Genomic DNA, 19,769 nt, shown 5'->3' on the forward strand with positions numbered 1-19,769 from the left:
CACGCGTCTCGCTTGCCGTGAATAGTGTGCCTGTGAGTATTTGCGGGCAGGATTGTTATGGATCTACCAGTACGTGCTCGTCATAACGCCACTCGCTACCTGGAGGCTCTCCTGCTGCGAAACATAAAACAGTAACTATTGATAAAGAGCTGCTGTTGTTGTTGTTTATTCGTCTGGGGTTTCCTAAGGAGATCCTAGCGGACCAGGGGCCCACTTTATGTCTCAAATGTTTACAGAACTCCGCTCGCAACCAAGCCCGCAAGGGGCTTCGTTCCGTTCGCCCTCCTGCCGGCATTTCGCTGTTCAGGATGCCATGTCGGGATCCTGACGTTCGGCATCCCGGGTGGCAGGAGCTCATAGCGATCCCCTCGAGGGGGGGGGGGGGGGGGGGGGGATGTGTGGTGAGACAGGGTCAGTTTCACCAGGGAATGCAGTATTTCCCTGGTCACAACTTCCCTGTAGAGGGTTAAAGAAAAGCCGTCCAGCCTCAGAGAAAGTGCTTTGTACTCAGGTAAAAGAACCTGGTTCAGTGTAAAGCCCGGATAGGGGCTCTGAGGTGTGGTTGAGGGAGAGAAGGGTGGGCTCTGGTCCAGGTTTTCGGACCTTCCCAGTCACAGATGGGAATTGGTCTAATTGTACTGGCAGGGATTTAAACCCTGCTTAGTCTACTGCTCGGGGCACTGGTGCCGAAAAGCGGCCAGCGAGTAGAGAAAGTTTCCCCTAGTGCTAGGAACTTGGACCATCAGTGCACAGAGGCACAGAGAGACTGTGAATATGGACCGCGGATTGTAAAATGACTTTCTTTTGTTTGGTGTGAAGTTTATTTGCTGCCTATATGCCAGTAAATACTCGCACAAACTCTGTATACTGCCTGTTGTGTCCTGACTTTAATGGTGACCTTGTTACAATAGATAGATAGATAGATAGATAGATAGATAGATAGATAGATAGATAGATAGATAGATAGATAGATAGATAGATAGATAGATAGATAGATAGATAGATAGATAAACAGATATATACAGTATGAAATACATAGACAGATATGTGATAGATAGATATGTGATAGATATGATAGATAGATAGATAGATAGATAGATAGATAGATAGATAGATATGATAGATACAGCAGATATGTGATAAATAGATAGATACATCAGACAGATATATTGATTGATTGATTGATATTTGATAGATAGATAGATAGATATACGAGATAGATAGATAGATAGATAGATAGATAGATAGATAGATAGATAGATAGATAGATAGATAGACAGACGATATACAGCTGATATTACTGCGATGCGGAACACCACAGGAGGACGGACACATCTGTAGGTGAATCAAAAAATAAATATAACACACATTATAATGTTCTAAAATAAGTCACATGGTTATTACATGAGGTATTGTTAAACTTGTGACGTCCTCCTGAATTGACGAGCCCGCACTCCACTTCTGTCTGCCCCAACAGAGCATTTTTACACCACTATAATGATCAGACAGAGATATGTGATTGATAGATAGATAGATAGATAGATAGATAGATAGATAGATAGATAGATAGATATGATAGATATGTGATAGATAGATAGATAGATAGATAGATAGATAGATAGATAGATAGATAGATATGTGATTGATAGATAGATATGTGATAGATCGATAGATAGATAGATAGATAGATAGATAGATAGATAGATAGATAGATAGATCGATAGATATGTGATAGATATGATAGATAGATATGTGATAGATAGATAGATAGATAGATAGATAATGTGATAGATAAATAGATATGTGATAGATATGATAGATACAGTAGAATGTGATTGATTGATTGATTGATTGATTGATATGATAGATAGATATGATAGATAGATAGATAGATAGATAGATAGATAGATAGATAGATAGATAGATAGATAGATAGATAAATAGATATGTGATAGATAGATAGATATGTGATAGATAAATAGATATGTGATAGATATGATAGATACAGTAGATATGTGATTGATTGATAGATATGATAGATAGATAGATAGATAGATAGATAGATAGATAGATAGATAGATAGATAGATAGATAGATATGTGATTGATAGATAGATATGTGATAGATAAATAGATATGTGATAGATATGATAGATACAGTAGATATGTGATAGATAGATAGATAGATAGATATGTGATAGATAGATAGATAGATAGATAGATAGATAGATAGATAGATAGATATGTGATTGATAGATATGTGATAGATAGATAGATAGATAGATAGATAGATAGATAGATAGATAGATAGATAGATAGATAGATAGATAGATAGAGTAGATAGAGTAGATATGTGACGTATTGTTACACCTGTGACGTCCTCCTGAATTGACGAGCCCGCACTCCACTTCTGTCTGCCCCAACAGAGCATTTTAACACCACTATAATGATCAGACATTTTTGGAAACCCATCTATAGAACATGACTCTAGACCACTCTCACATCTCACCCCGGCCAGCGGAGTCACAGTAAAGCAACGTCTTACCTTTCGCCACGCAGTAGGAGCCCGCACGTGTGGCCCCAAACACCCCACAGAGCAGAAGAGCCGCTAGGACCCGCATCTCACCAGGATACCTGTCATTTACAACAGGGTGATTAATACATAGCTTATAAGAGACAGTGACTAAGATCAGGAGGTATCATCTCCCCGTCTCACCTCATATCAGACCGTTATCTAAGTGTTCCCGTATACTGTATATATAGCCAGTCACCCACATCCACCCACATACCGCAGTCTGTGCAATGTTTTCTCTATGGGTCTCTCCCCTACAGAACATATTTATTCTCTGACATGTGGCATCTCAGCGCCACACAAACACTCCTGTACACAACACTCATTGTTGTACTGACAAATAAAGGCTTTAGAGGGTGACACTTCTGATAAATGAGTCCTGCAGAGCTGCCAGGTGGAACGCGCCTTTCCCAGGGTTCATGCCTCACCTCTGATCCTCATCCGTTCCCCCACAGCACGTTTTATAGAGACACATTAACCCCTTACTGTCAGCCTTCGCTGCACAGCTATGGAAACTTACAGTAAAAGACCATGAAGCCAATGATGCTGCACTATTCTAACCTCCAACTTGGCCATCGCTGGACCCTTACTGTAGATGAGGGCCTTGGAGTCCACATACTGAGCCTGTACTCTCTGAGCCCTGATGTGAGACATCCCAGGTGCTTCAGACAGAAACTGAATGACCGACGTTAGTTGCCATGAGGACCAGTCTGCTCTGGACGTATTAGTGCCAAATATAGGTCTGGGGATTCCATAGGGTCCTCTCAAATTAAGAAAAGCTGGAAAAAAAATGGAACAAAACAAGAAAAAAGGTAGAAAAAAAGTCCAAGCTTAAAAGAGCAAAATTGCATAATATTAAAGAAATTACCTGAAAGGCTGACAATTACATTCTCCTGTACTTATTATTCCAAATCCTTCATTGGAGGTGGGGTAACTCCTTGTCTGAGGTGGATTCTCTCTAGAGGTGGATACTCTCTACCACTACTATCACCTCCATCACCAGCCACTCACTCCAGGGGCATCTTTCACTAGAGGTGAGGAAACTCCTTGTCTGAGGTGGATTTTCTCTACCACTACTATCACCTCCATCACCAGCCACTCACTCCAGGTGTGTCCTTCACTGGAAGTGAGGTAACACCTTATCTGAGGTGGATTATCTCTACCTCTACTATCATCTCCATTACCAGCCACTCACTCCATGGGCATCCTTTAAAGGAAGTGAGGTGACTCCTTGTCTGAGGCGGATACTCTCTACCACTACTATCACCTCCATCTTCAGCCACTCACTGGAAGTGAGGCAACTCCTTGCCTGAGGCGGACTCTCTCTACCACTGCTATCACCTCCATCACCAGCCACTCACTCCAGGGGCTTCCTTTAAAGGAAGTGAGGTTACTCCTTGCCTGGGGTGGATTCTCTCTACCACTACAATCACCAGTCACTCACTCCAGGGGCGTCCAAACTCCTTGTCTGAGGTGGATTCTCTCTACCAATACTATCACCTCCATCACCAGCCACTCACTCCAGGGGCATCCTTCAATGGAAGTGAGGTAACTCATTGTCTGAGGTGGATTCTCTCTAGAGGTGGATACTCTCTACCAATACTATCACCTCCATCACCAGCCACTCACTCCAGGGGCATCCTTCAATGGAAGTGAGGTAACTCATTGTCTGAGGTGGATTCTCTCTCCCACAACTATCACCTCCATCACCAGCCACTCACTCCAGGGGCATCCTTCAATGGAAGTGAGGTAACTCATTGTCTGAGGTGGATTCTCTCTCCCACTACTATCACCTCCATCACCAGCCACTCACTCCAGGGGCATCTTTCACTAGAGGTGAGGAAACTCCTTGTCTGAGGTGGATTTTCTCTACCACTACTATCACCTCCATCACCAGCCACTCACTCCAGGTGTGTCCTTCACTGGAAGTGAGGTAACACCTTATCTGAGGTGGATTATCTCTACCTCTACTATCATCTCCATTACCAGCCACTCACTCCATGGGCATCCTTTAAAGGAAGTGAGGTGACTCCTTGTCTGAGGCGGATACTCTCTACCACTACTATCACCTCCATCTTCAGCCACTCACTGGAAGTGAGGCAACTCCTTGCCTGAGGCGGACTCTCTCTACCACTGCTATCACCTCCATCACCAGCCACTCACTCCAGGGGCTTCCTTTAAAGGAAGTGAGGTTACTCCTTGCCTGGGTGGATTCTCTCTACCACTACAATCACCAGTCACTCACTCCAGGGGCGTCAAAACTCATTGTCTGAGGTGGATTCTCTCTCCCACTACTATCACCTCCATCACCAGCCACTCACTCCAGGGGCAACCTTCAATGAAAGTGAGGTAACTCCTTGTCTGAGGTGGATTCTCTCTAGAGGTGGATTCTCTATACCACTACTATCACCTCTATCACCAGCCACTCACTCCAGGGGCATCCGTCAATGGAAGTGAGGTAACTCATTGTCTGAGGTGGATTCTCTCTAGAGGTGAATACTCTCTACCACTACTATCACCTCTATCACCAGCCACTCACTCCAGGGGCATCCTTCAATGGAAGTGAGGTAACTCCTTGTCTGAGGTGGATTCTCTCTAGAGGTGAATACTCTCTACCACTACTATCACCTCTATCACCAGCCACTCACTCCAGGGGCATCCTTCAATGGAAGTGAGGTAACTCATTGTCTGAGGTGGATTCTCTCTCCCACAACTATCACCTCCATCACCAGCCACTCATTCCAGGGGCATCCTTCAATGGAAGTGAGGTAACTCATTGTCTGAGGTGGATTCTCTCTCCCACTACTATCACCTCCATCACCAGCCACTCACTCCAGGGGCATCCTTCACTAGAGGTGAGGAAACTCCTTGTCTGAGGTGGATTTTCTCTACCACTACTATCACCTCCATCACCAGCCACTCACTCCAGGTGTGTCCTTCACTGGAAGTGAGGTAACACCTTATCTGAGGTGGATTATCTCTACCTCTACTATCATCTCCATTACCAGCCACTCACTCCATGGGCATCCTTTAAAGGAAGTGAGGTGACTCCTTGTCTGAGGCGGATACTCTCTACCACTACTATCACCTCCATCTTCAGCCACTCACTGGAAGTGAGGCAACTCCTTGCCTGAGGCGGACTCTCGCTACCACTGCTATCACCTCCATCACCAGCCACTCACTCCAGGGGCTTCCTTTAAAGGAAGTGAGGTTACTCCTTGCCTGGGTGGATTCTCTCTACCACTACAATCACCAGTCACTCACTCCAGGGGCGTCAAAACTCATTGTCTGAGGTGGATTCTCTCTCCCACTACTATCACCTCCATCACCAGCCACTCACTCCAGGGGCAACCTTCAATGGAAGTGAGGTAACTCCTTGTCTGAGGTGGATTCTCTCTCCCACTACTATCACCTCCATCACCAGCCACTCACTCCAGGGGCATCTTTCAATGGAAGCGAGGTAACTCATTGTCTGAGGTGGATTCTCTCTAGAGGTGGATTCTCTCTACCACTGCTATCACCTCCATCACCAGCCACTCACTCCAGGGGCATCCGTCAATGGAAGTGAGGTAACTCATTGTCTGAGGTGGATTCTCTCTAGAGGTGAATACTCTCTACCACTACTATCACCTCTATCACTAGCCACTCACTCCAGGGGCATCCTTCAATGGAAGTGAGGTAACTCCTTGTCTGAGGTGGATTCTCTCTAGAGGTGAATACTCTCTACCACTACTATCACCTCTATCACCAGCCACTCACTCCAGGGGCATCCTTCAATGGAAGTGAGGTAACTCATTGTCTGAGGTGGATTCTCTCTCCCACAACTATCACCTCCATCACCAGCCACTCATTCCAGGGGCATCCTTCAATGGAAGTGAGGTAACTCATTGTCTGAGGTGGATTCTCTCTCCCACTACTATCACCTCCATCACCAGCCACTCACTCCAGGGGCATCCTTTACTAGAGGTGAGGAAACTCCTTGTCTGAGGTGGATTTTCTCTACCACTACTATCACCTCCATCACCAGCCACTCACTCCAGGTGTGTCCTTCACTGGAAGTGAGGTAACACCTTATCTGAGGTGGATTATCTCTACCTCTACTATCATCTCCATTACCAGCCACTCACTCCATGGGCATCCTTTAAAGGAAGTGAGGTGACTCCTTGTCTGAGGCGGATACTCTCTACCACTACTATCACCTCCATCTTCAGCCACTCACTGGAAGTGAGGCAACTCCTTGCCTGAGGCGGACTCTCTCTACCACTGCTATCACCTCCATCACCAGCCACTCACTCCAGGGGCTTCCTTTAAAGGAAGTGAGGTTACTCCTTGCCTGGGTGGATTCTCTCTACCACTACAATCACCAGTCACTCACTCCAGGGGCGTCAAAACTCATTGTCTGAGGTGGATTCTCTCTCCCACTACTATCACCTCCATCACCAGCCACTCACTCCAGGGGCAACTTTCAATGGAAGTGAGGTAACTCCTTGTCTGAGGTGGATTCTCTCTAGAGGTGGAACTCTCTACCACTACTATCACCTCCATCACTAGCCACTCACTCCAGGGGCATCCTTCAATGGAAGTGAGGTAACTCATTGTCTGAGGTGGATTCTCTCTCCCACTACTATCACCTCCATCACCAGCCACTCATTCCAGGGGCATCCTTCAATGGAGGTGAGGTAACTCATTGTCTGAGGTGGATTCTCTCTCCCACTACTATCACCTCCATCACCAGCCACTCACTCCAGGGGCATCCTTCACTGGAGGTGAGGAAACTCCTTGTCTGAGGTGGATTCTTTCTACCACTACTATCACCTCCATAACCAAGCCACTCACTCCAGGGGCATCCTTCAATGGAAGTGAGGTAACTCATTGTCTGAGGTGGATTCTCTCTAGAGGTGGATACTCTCTACTATTACTATCACCTCCATCACCAGCCACTCACTCCAGGGGCATCCTTCAATGGAAGTGAGGTAACTCATTGTCTGAGGTGGATACTCTCTACCACTACTATCACCTCCATAACCAGCCACTCACTCCAGGGGCATCCTTCACTTTAGGTGAGGAAACTCCTTGTCTTAGGTGGATTCTCTCTACCACTACTATCACCTCCATTACCAGCCACTCACTCCAGGGGCATCCTTCACTGGAGGTGAGAAAACTCCTTGTCTGTGGTGGATTCTCTCAACCACTACTATCACCTCCATCACCAGCCACTCACTCCAGGGGCATCCTTCAATGGAAGTGAGGTAACTCATTGTCTGAGGTGGATTCTCTCTCCCACTACTATCACCTCCATCACCAGCCACTCACTCCATGGGCATCCTTCAATGGAAGTGAGGTAACTCATTGATCAAGGTGGATTCTCTCTCCCACTACTATCACCTCCATCACCAGCCAATCACTCCAGGGGCATCCTTCAATGGAAGTGAGGTAACTCATTGTCTGAGGTGGATTCTCTCTCCCACTACTATCACCTCCATCACCAGCCACTCATTCCAGGGGCATCCTTCACTGGAAGTGAGGTAACTCATTGTCCAAGGTGGATTCTCTCTCCCATTACTATCACCTCCATCACCAGCCAATCACTCCAGGGGCATCCTTCAATGGAAGCGAGGTAACTCATTGTCTGAGGTGGATTCTCTCTCCCACTACTATCACCTCCATCACCAGCCACTCATTCCAGGGGCATCCTTCACTGGAAGTGAGGTAACTCATTGTCCAAGGTGGATTCTCTCTCCCACTACTATCACCTCCATCACCAGCCAATCACTCCAGGGGCATCCTTCAATGGAAGTGAGGTAACTCATTGTCTGAGGTGGATTCTCTCTCCCACTACTATCACCTCCATCACCAGCCACTCATTCCAGGGGCATCCTTCACTGGAAGTGAGGTAACTCATTGTCCAAGGTGGATTCTCTCTCCCACTACTATCACCTCCATCACCAGCCACTCACTCCAGGGGTATCCTTCACTGGAAGTGAGGTAACTCATTGTCCAAGGTGGATTCTCTCTCTCACTACTATCACCTCCATCACCAGCCACTCACCCCAGGAGCATCGTTCACTGGAAACGAGGTAACTACTTGTCTGAGGTGGATTATCTCTACCACTACTATCACCTTCATCACCAGCCACAAACTCCAGGTGTGTCCTTCACTGGAAGTGAGGTAACACCTTATCTGAGGTGGATTATCTCTACCTCTACTATCATCTCCATTACCAGCCACTCACTCCATGGGCTTCCTTTAAAGGAAGTGAGGTTACTCCTTGCCTGGGTGGATTCTCTCTACCACTACAATCACCAGTCACTCACTCCAGGGGCGTCAAAACTCATAGTAGTGGGAGAGAGAATCCACCTCAGACAATCACCTCCATCACCAGCCAATCACTCCAGGGGCATCCTTCAATGGAAGTGAGGTAACTCATTGTCTGAGGTGAATACTCTCTACCACTACTATCACCTCTATCACCAGCCACTCACTCCAGGGGCATCCTTCAATGGAAGTGAGGTAACTCATTGTCTGAGGTGGATTCTCTCTCCCACAACTATCACCTCCATCACCAGCCACTCATTCCAGGGGCATCCTTCAATGGAAGTGAGGTAACTCGTTGTCTGAGGTGGATTCTCTCTCCCACTACTATCACCTCCATCACCAGCCACTCACTCCAGGGGCATCCTTCACTAGAGGTGAGGAAACTCCTTGTCTGAGGTGGATTTTCTCTACCACTACTATCACCTCCATCACCAGCCACTCACTCCAGGTGTGTCCTTCACTGGAAGTGAGGTAACACCTTATCTGTGGTGGATTATCTCTACCTCTACTATCATCTCCATTACCAGCCACTCACTCCATGGGCATCCTTTAAAGGAAGTGAGGTGACTCCTTGTCTGAGGCGGATACTCTCTACCACTACTATCACCTCCATCTTCAGCCACTCACTGGAAGTGAGGCAACTCCTTGCCTGAGGCGGACTCTCTCTACCACTGCTATCACCTCCATCACCAGCCACTCACTCCAGGGGCTTCCTTTAAAGGAAGTGAGGTTACTCCTTGCCTGGGTGGATTCTCTCTACCACTACAATCACCAGTCACTCATTCCAGGGGCGTCAAAACTCATTGTCTGAGGTGGATTCTCTCTCCCACTACTATCACCTCCATCACCAGCCACTCACTCCAGGGGTAACTTTCAATGGAAGTGAGGTAACTCCTTGTCTGAGGTGGATTCTCTCTAGAGGTGGATACTCTCTACCACTACTATCACCTCCATCGCTAGCCACTCACTCCAGGGGCATCCTTCAATGGAAGTGAGGTAACTCATTGTCTGAGGTGGATTCTCTCTCCCACTACTATCACCTCCATCACCAGCCACTCATTCCAGGGGCATCCTTCAATGGAAGTGAGGTAACTCATTGTCTGAGGTGGATTCTCTCTCCCACTACTATCACCTCCATCACCAGCCACTCACTCCAGGGGCATCCTTCACTGGAGGTGAGGAAACTCCTTGTCTGAGGTGGATTATCTCTACCACTACTATCACCTCCATAACCAAGCCACTCACTCCAGGGGCATCCTTCAATGGAAGTGAGGTAACTCATTGTCTGAGGTGGATTCTCTCTAGAGGTGGATACTCTCTACCATTACTATCACCTCCATCACCAGCCACTCACTGCAGGGGCATCCTTCAATGGAAGTGAGGTAACTCATTGTCTGAGGTGGATACTCTCTACCACTACTATCACCTCCATCACCAGCCACTCACTCCAGGGGCATCCTTCACTTTAGGTGAGGAAACTCCTTGTCTGAGGTGGATTCTCTCTACCACTACTATCACCTCCATTACCAGCCACTCACTCCAGGGGCATCCTTCACTGGAGGTGAGAAAACTCCTTGTCTGTCGTGGATTCTCTCAACCACTACTATCACCTCCATCACCAGCCACTCACTCCAGGGGCACCCTTTAATGGAAGTGAGGTAACTCATTGTCTGAGGTGGATTCTCTCTCCCACTACTATCACCTCCATCACCAGCCACTCACTCCATGGGCATCCTTCAATGGAAGTGAGGTAACTAATTGATCAAGGTGGATTCTCTCTCCCACTACTATCACCTCCATCACCAGCCAATCACTCCAGGGGCATCCTTCAATGGAAGTGAGGTAACTCATTGTCTGAGGTGGATTCTCTCTCCCACTACTATCACCTCCATCACCAGCCACTCATTCCAGGGGCATCCTTCACTGGAAGTGAGGTAACTCATTGTCCAAGGTGGATTCTCTCTCTCACTACTATCACCTCCATCACCAGCCACTCACCCCAGGAGCATCGTTCACTGGAAACGAGGTAACTACTTGTCTGAGGTGGATTATCTCTACCACTACTATCACCTTCATCACCAGCCACCCACTCCAGGTGTGTCCTTCACTGGAAGTGAGGTAACACCTTATCTGAGGTGGATTATCTCTACCTCTACTATCATCTCCATTACCAGCCACTCACTCCATGGGCATCCTTTAAAGGAAGTGAGGTGACTCCTTGTCTGAGGCGGATACTCTCTAACACTACTATCACCTCCATCTTCAGCCACTCACTGGAAGTGAGGCAACTCCTTGCCTGAGGCAGACTCTCTCTACCACTGCTATCACCTCCATCACCAGCCACTCACTCCAGGGGCTTCCTTTAAAGGAAGTGAGGTTACTCCTTGCCTGGGTGGATTCTCTCTACCACTACAATCACCAGTCACTCACTCCAGGGGCGTCAAAACTCATTGTCTGAGGTGGATTCTCTCTCCCACTACTATCACCTCCATCACCAGCCACTCACTCCAGGGGCATCTTTCAATGGAAGTGAGGTAACTCCTTGTCTGAGGTGGATTCTCTCTAGAGGTGGATACTCTCTACCACTACTATCACCTCCATCACTAGCCACTCACTCCAGGGGCATCCTTCAATGGAAGTGAGGTAACTCATTGTCTGAGGTGGATTCTCTCTCCCACTACTATTACCTCCATCACCAGCCACTCATTCCAGGGGCATCCTTCAATGGAAGTGAGGTAACTCATTGTCCAAGGTGGATTCTCTCTCCCACTACTATCACCTCCATCACCAGCCACTCACTCCAGGGGCATCCTTCAATGGAAGTGAGGTAACTCATTGTCCAAGGTGGATTCTCTCTCCCACTACTATCACCTCCATCACCAGCCACTCACCCCAGGGGCATCGTTCACTGGAAATGAGGTAACTCCTTGTCTGAGGTGGATTATCTCTACCACTACTATCACCTTCATCACCAGCCACCCACTCCAGGTGTGTCCTTCACTGGAAGTGAGGTAACACCTTATCTGAGGTGGATTATCTCTACCACTATCATCTCCATTACCAGCCACTCACTCCATGGGCATCCTTTAAAGGAAGTGAGGTGACTCCTTGTCTGAGGCGGATACTCTCTACCACTACTATCACCTCCATCTTCAGCCACTCACTGCAGGGTTGTCCTTCACTGGAGGTGAGGTCACTCCTTTTCTGGGCAGATTCTCTCTACCACTACTATCACCTCCATCACCAGCCACTCTCTCCAGAGGCATCCTTCAATGGAAGTGAGGTACAGTATCACCTCCATCACCAGCCACTCACTCCAGGGGCTTCCTTTAAAGGAAGTGAGGTTACTCCTTGCCTGGGGTGGATTCTCTCTACCACTACAATCACCAGTCACTCACTCCAGGGGCGTCCAAACTCCTTGTCTGAGGTGGATTCTCTCTAGAGGTGGATACTCTCTACCACTACTATCACCTCCATCACCAGCCACTCACTCCAGGGGCATCCTTCAATGGAAGTGAGGTAACTCATTGTCTGAGGTGGATACTCTCTACCACTACTATCACCTCCATCACCAGCCACTCACTCCAGGGGCTTCCTTCAATGGAAGTGAGGTAACTCATTGTCCAAGGTGGATTCTCTCTCCCACTACTATCACCTCCATCACCAGCCACTCACTCCAGGGGCATCCTTCAATGGAAGTGAGGTAACTCCTTTTCTGAGGTGGATTCTCTCTACCACTACTATCACCTCCATTACCAGCCACTCACTCCAGGGGCATCCTTCACTGGAGGTGAGGAAACTCCTTGTCTGAGGTGGATTCTCTCTACCACTACTATCACCTCCATTACCAGCCACTCACTCCAGGGGCATCCTTCACTGGAGGTGAGGAAACTCCTTGTCTGTGGTGGATTCTCTCAACCACTACTATCACCTCCATCATCAGCCACTCACTCCAGAGGCATCCTTCAATGGAAGTGAGGTAACTCATTGTCCAAGGTGGATTCTCTCTCCCATTACTATCACCTCCATCACCAGTCACTCACCCCAGGGGCATCGTTTACTGGAAACGAGGTAATTCCTTGTCTGAGGTGGATTATCTCTACCACTACCATCACCTTCATCACCAGCCACCCACTCCAGGTGTGTCCTTCACTGGAAGTGAGGTAACACCTTATCTGAGGTGGATTATCTCTACCACTACTATCATCTCCATTACCAGCCACTCACTCCATGGGCATCCTTTAAAGGAAGTGAGGTGACTCCTTGTCTGAGGCGGATACTCTCTACCACTACTATCACCTCCATCTTCAGCCACTCACTGCAGGGGTGTCCTTCACTGGAGGTGAGGTCATTCCTTTTCTGGGCAGATTCTCTCTACCACTACTATCACCTCCATCACCAGCCACTCTCTCCAGAGGCATCCTTCAATGGAAGTGAGGTAACTCCTTGTCTGAGGTGCATTCTCTCTAGAGGTGGATACTCCCTACCATTCCTATCACCTCCATCACCAGCCACTCACTCCAGGGGCGTCCTTCAATGGAAGTGAGGTAACTCCTTGTCTGAGGTGGATTCTCTCTACCACTACTATCACCTCCATCACCAGCCACTCACTACAGGGGCATCCTTCACTGGAGGTGAGGCAACTCCTTGCCTGAGGCGGACTCTCTTTACCACTGCTATCACCTCCATCACCAGCCACTCACTCCAGGGGCTTCCTTTAAAGGAAGTGAGGTTACTCCTTGCCTGGGTGTATTCTCTCTACCACTACAATCACCAGTCACTCACTCCAGGGGCGTCCAAACTCCTTGTCTGAGGTGGATTCTCTCTACCAGTACTATCACCTCCATCACCAGCCACTCATTCCAAGGGCGTCCTTCACTGGAAGTGAGGTAAACTCCTTGTCTGAGGTGGATTCTCTCAACCACTACTATCACCTCAATCACTAGCCACTAACTCCAGGGGCGTCCTTCACTGGAAATGAGGTAACTCCTTGTCTGAGGTGGATTATCTCTACCACAGCTATCACCTTCATCACCAGCCACTCACTCCAGGTGTATCCTTCACAGGAAGTGAGGTAACACCATATCTGAGGTGGAATCTCTCTATCACTACTATCACCTCCATTACCAGCCACTCACTCCAGGGTCGTCCTTTAAAGGAAGTGAGGTTACTCCTTGTCTGAGGCTGATACTCTCTTATCACTACTATCACCAATCACTCACTCCAGGGGCGTCCTTTCACTGGAAGTTAGGTGACTCCTTGTCTGAGGCAGATACTCTCTACCACTACTATCACCTCCACCACCAGCCACTCTCTCCAGGGGCATCCTTCAATGGAAGTGAGGTAACTCCTTGTCTGAGGTGCATTCTCTCTAGAGGTTGATACTCTCTACCACTACTATCACCTCCATCACTAGCCACTCACTCCAGGGGTGTCCTTCAATGGAAGTGAGGTAACTCCTTGTCTGAGGTGGATTCTCTCTGCCTCTACTATCACCTCTGTGAGCAAATGAGGTCGGTGACAATTAAGATAGCCAATACTGTGTTTAAATCAACCTTAATATTGTTAATATATGCAATTGTATTATGTTATGTTACCCTTTAGATAATGCATTTATGTTAGACCTAGTTTCCTATTGTTTTCATACACCACAGTGGACCCTCAGAGGGTGAGTCATGTGACGACACAGCCGGCACGTCGTGTCGTACAGTTGTAAAATAAATGCGGTTACTTTCCTAGCCCTGGTCCTACCCATGGACTCCACAAATTGCCGATATGTTATTAGTTATATGCTAGGCAATATTGTATTGTATTGTGTTGTGTTATTATATTGTACAGCTATATTTTATATGTTATATTTGGACTATGTGGTTTATTTGGTTATACTGTGTTCAATGTGTGTAGATGTTAATAGGAATAGTTCTCTGATAGAGGATTTCACAGACAAATAGCAGCTGGAATCCCTTGTCTGCTACAAAGGGGATAAGTCTGGTGGTGAATGGACACTATCTGATACTTGGAGGAGGGATAGCCTAATTAGCATCTATTGTTCTCTAGTAGGCATGTATAGACATGTTACAGGACAACAGCAGGTGTTACCCTGCAATGAACCTGGCCTTTCTCCTAGCCATATCCACCCCTTACTCTGCAGCTCCAATAAGCAGAGAGCACCACGTCTTGGACAGCCCTGGAAGGCAGGTCTAAACCTAGAGGAATTGGGGGGACTTTTGAAAGAGAGAGATCTGGACAGAAGGTCAGAGAGTGTGGAGTTCTTGACCTGAGGGGAATGAGGTATATTGCTTCTGAAAGCTACTGGTAGGATAGCACTTTCAGTGTGCTGAGGCCTAGAAGCATTGTTGTTATCCTCTCATTTCAAAAAGGCTACTGGACGTGTGCTGAGTGAGGATTGTGTCTGGACGCATTGTGGACACTGGATGACAAGCTTTTCCTGGGAGTGCAGACTTGTTGGCTCTGCTATATAGATACTCCCGCATACATCTGTAATCCTATACTATTGTGGGGACTTAGTAAGTAAGATACAATCCTGGCATGTCATAGTTACTGTTTTAGTGTACTGTGTGTGTCTATTTACAATAAAGGGCATTTGCCACTTTACTAAACAGTTTACCTGAGTGATCAGAGAATCCGTATCTTAACAATTGGTGGCAGCAGTGGGATCACTCAGTCCCAGTTTACCCTGGGTAAGGTTGCGAGAGGTGTCGGCGGAGGGCACCTAAGAGCCTTGTAAACAGTTTGGCACACAGTAGCCAGGTATCTTGTTGAAAAGTTGTTGGTACGTTTGGAAAGTCAGCAGTATGGAGGCAGAAACAGAGGGATACGAAAACCTCAACAAGAGATTCCTCCATATGGTCTGTCGAGCACGAGGTATTAAGGTGACCGCAACAGATGTAAAGGAATCATTAATTGCAAAATTGCTGCAATGGGATCAAGAACACCCTTGTGATGAGGAGGAGGACTCTGAGGAGTCAGATGAGAAGGAACAAGTGACGGAGTGGTTGAGACCTACAGCCGGGACATTCGATGCCAGTAACCGCAGTGAGAGCGGTGGATCGGAGGTGAGATCCTAAGGGTTAGTACAACCCCGTCTGAAAGCACTAAGAGAGGGGAAGGTTGGAGAAAAGTTTGATAGGACACCAGAGGTATTACAGGCCCGTCTAGAAGCGCTGGGAGACGGCGCGACACCCGATGATCGGATGCAGGTAATAAAGGAGGTGCTGGGATTACCAGACAACAGTCCTACAGTGCAAACTCTTGCACCAGCAGCCACCATTCTACAGACTGCCCTGTCCCATCAGGATGTGCCCCAGGGAAGGTGCCAGCGACGCAACATGGCGTCTGACGTTTCATATGGAGATTTGCATTGCCAGTGACTGGGTCACAGGGTGGATAGCTCGAGCAGTCGGCTGATGGAATCCACACTGAGATGGCGTGAACACACCAGGGAGCAGGTTGTGTTGGACTACCCCAGGAGACAGTGGTGTCTGGGTCATACAGAGCAGGTAAGTGCAGTGAATGCTACCCTGCACTACCCTATACAAGGAAAATCCAAGGAACGGATGAGTTGTGGATCTGCTGGGCTTTTAGTGGTCCCATGTGCTATAATGGGGTAGGGTAATGAAAATGAGAAGGAAGTGGGGTCTGTCATTCAGACACCCCAGGATGCACTATGCCTTCCCATTTGCAGAAGTGGAAGATGGGGATCTAATAACCAGCTGTGAAGAGAGCTACAAGGACTGTGTGGAAGAGGAGATCTCTGTGAGGGCAGCAATAGGTGGTAATATCCCAACTATAAGCATGGCTAGTGCAGACAGTGTCTCACTTCAGGCTGATCAGCATATTCGGCTGAGGGAGGCCTATTGTGAAGCTATGTTCATGGCTGCCCCAGTTATTTTATCAGGAAAGGGTGGGCAGGAGGTGCCCAGTGTATCCCCAGCTACCTTATCTCTCGCAGAAGATTCTGGAGGTCTGTTCCCATTCAGTGAACTTGATGATATGGAGTTGCAGTCTGAATGCCAGAACCTTCCCTGTGACTCAGAGAGAATCCAGGTATCAGACATGGTGAAAGCAACATCAGCTCAGGAACTGGAAGGGAACATGTTGCTCTACTCTAGGGCACCTGAATGTGATTTGGACTGGCATTGTGTGCAAGGTGAAATGACTGACTCTAACCAGGACAATGGTGTTCAGCCAGGACATGTAGCAGTGAGTGCAGTGAATGGAGAAGGTAATGCCACTGTCCCTGTGAATCTACATCCATGTTCCAGTACAACCATGGTCAAGTTGGTGGGTACACAAAAGGAAGCTGAGCAGATTGTACTCCAGGCCAAAGCATACAAGACTTCCTAGAGGTATCACACAAGTTATCCAGCCAGCCAGGCTGGAGGAAGCATTTACCCAGGATAGCACAGAAGAAACTTCTGGCATGGAGAAATCCACATTGTGCCCTGCCAATTACCATACCCGTGGTTCATGTTTGGGGGAGGTAAGCCACTGTCCTGATGCACCAGATGTGATGGGAGTGGGGATCCCAGGGAATACATTGTTGGGGAGGAAGCGTGAGGGCCCCAGAGATCAGATTTTGGTTACAGAGGAAAACTGCGTCGATCTGAAATATGAGGCTACCTAGTTGGGTGTAGAGGAATTATTAAGGCCTCAGGTGCAGTTATTGGACCTGTTGAAATACACTGTTGTACTGGCTGTTTGCCCAACCAAACCACCGTCTCCAAAGGGGACTTTGATTAATGTATTTGGATTGGACACCAGGAGGAACTACAAGAATTATGGACTGCTGATCACATTTCCACCAGACCCTGGTAAGATTGTATTAATTTATGTACTGTGGGCCACGCACCTGCCAGACCGGGGAAAGAGAAATCCCCACATCAGCCTTGTGACACTGGCTATTGGCTTTATACATTGAACGCTTGTGGGCTCTATACAAACAGTAAAATGCCGGCTGGTAGGATAGCACTTCCAGTGTGCTGAGGCCTAGAAGCATTGTTGTTATCCGCTCGTTTCAAAAAGGATACTGGACGTGCACTGAGGACGAGGCTGCCAGTGTGCTGAGTGAGGATTGTGTCTGGACGCATTGTGGACACTGGATGACAAGCTTTTCCTGGGAGTGCAGACTTGTTGGCTCTGCTATATAGATACTCCCGCATACATCTGTAATCCTATACTATTGTGGGGACCTAGTAAGTGAGATACCATCCGGGCATGTAATAGTTACTGTATTAGTGTACTGTGTGTGTATATTTACAATAAAGGGCATTTGCCACTTTACTAAACTGTTTACCTGAGTGATCAGAGAATCCGTATCTTCACAAGTCATATAAGGTACCATTGTCTATGTTTGCTTACTCCCTACTGTCCAAAACTGAGCTGACCGGACAGGGGCATCGTTCACTGGAAATGAGGTAACTCCTTGTCTGAGGTGGATTATCTCTACCACTACTATCACCTCCATCACCAGCCACTCATTCCAGGGGCGTCCTTTACTAGAAGTTACATAGTTGTTGAGGTTGAAAAAAGACAAATGTCCATCGAGTTCAACCTATATTAAAAAATTTTATATATATATATTTTTTTATATTAATTAAATGCTGTATCTCCGGATATTTTTTTCTGCTAGGAATTTATCTAATCCATATTTAAACTTATTGATTGAGTCCACCATTACTACCTTCTCTGGGAGAGAGTTCCAAATCCTTACTGCTCTTACTGTGAAGAACCCTTTTCTCCGTTAAGTATGGAATTTTTTCTCTTCTAACCTCAGGGGGTGTCCTATGTAGTGTTTTTTTTTTTAAACAAATCATTTTCTAAATCATTGTATTGTCCCTTAATGTATTTATAAATGTTAATAATGTCCCCTCTCAGTCGCCTCTTTTCCATGGTGAACATATCAAGCCTTTTAAGTCTTTCCTCATAATCCAGTGCCTCTAACCCCTTAACCAGTTTGGTGGCTCGCCTCTGAACCCTTTTGAGTTCCAAGATATCTTTTTTTATAGTGCGGTGCCCAGAACTGTACACAATATTCCAGGTGTGGCCGCACCAATGATTTATACAGAGGCAGGATTACACTCTCATCCCGTGTCTCCATTCCCCGTTTTATGCATGATAACACCTTATACATTCTGACATTGTGTACTGCTACCAAGTTTATTGTCGATGAGCGCTCCCAGATCCTTTTCCACTACCATTATCCCTACATTTTCCCCATTTAGTTTATAGGCTGCCTGATTGTTCTTAGTCCCAAAGTGCATAACTTTACATTTGTCTATATAGAACCTCATTCTCCATTTATCCGCCCAGTCCTCCAGTCTAGATAAGTCCTTCCACAGAGCCTCAACATCCTCGTCTGAATGAATTACGCTACATAGCTTAGTATCGTCTGTGAAAATTGACACTGGCCCTCATTCCGAGTTGTTCGCTCGGTAAAAATCTTCGCATCGCAGCGATTTTCCGCTTAATGCGCATGCGCAATGTTCGCACTGCGACTGCGCCAAGTAAATTTGCTATGCACTTAGTAATTTTACTCACGGCTTTTTCATCGTTCTGGCGATCGTAATGTGATTGACAGGAAATGGGTGTTACTGGGCGGAAACAGGCCGTTTTATGGGAGTGTGGGAAAAAACGCTACCGTTTCCGGAAAAAACGCAGGAGTGGCCGGAGAAACGGAGGAGTGTCTGGGCGAACGCTGGGTGTGTTTGTGACGTCAAACCAGGAACGACAAGCACTGAACTGATCGCAGATGCCGAGTAAGTCTGAAGCTACTCGGAAACTGCTACGAGGTGTGTAATCGCAATATTGCGAATACATCGTTCGTATTTTTAAGATGCTAAGATTCACTCCCAGTAGGCGG

At 47.1% G+C, this 19,769-nt stretch overlaps 1 protein-coding gene across 1 annotated transcript in view; it reads right to left on the reverse strand.

Moving 5' to 3' along the window:
• Positions 1–2,714, reverse strand: part of LOC134928737 (fucolectin-1-like) — a 27,068-nt gene extending 24,354 nt beyond the window's left edge. The window contains exon 1 of the mRNA XM_063924753.1: positions 2,545–2,714. Within this exon, the coding sequence (XP_063780823.1) occupies positions 2,545–2,620 (76 nt within the window). The 5' untranslated portion in view covers positions 2,621–2,714. The remainder of the gene's footprint in view (positions 1–2,544) is intronic.
• Between the last annotated feature and the right edge of the window lie 17,055 nt (positions 2,715–19,769).

Source organism: Pseudophryne corroboree, chromosome 5 (assembly GCF_028390025.1).
Source record: "Pseudophryne corroboree isolate aPseCor3 chromosome 5, aPseCor3.hap2, whole genome shotgun sequence".
NCBI classification, from domain to species: domain Eukaryota; kingdom Metazoa; phylum Chordata; class Amphibia; order Anura; family Myobatrachidae; genus Pseudophryne; species Pseudophryne corroboree.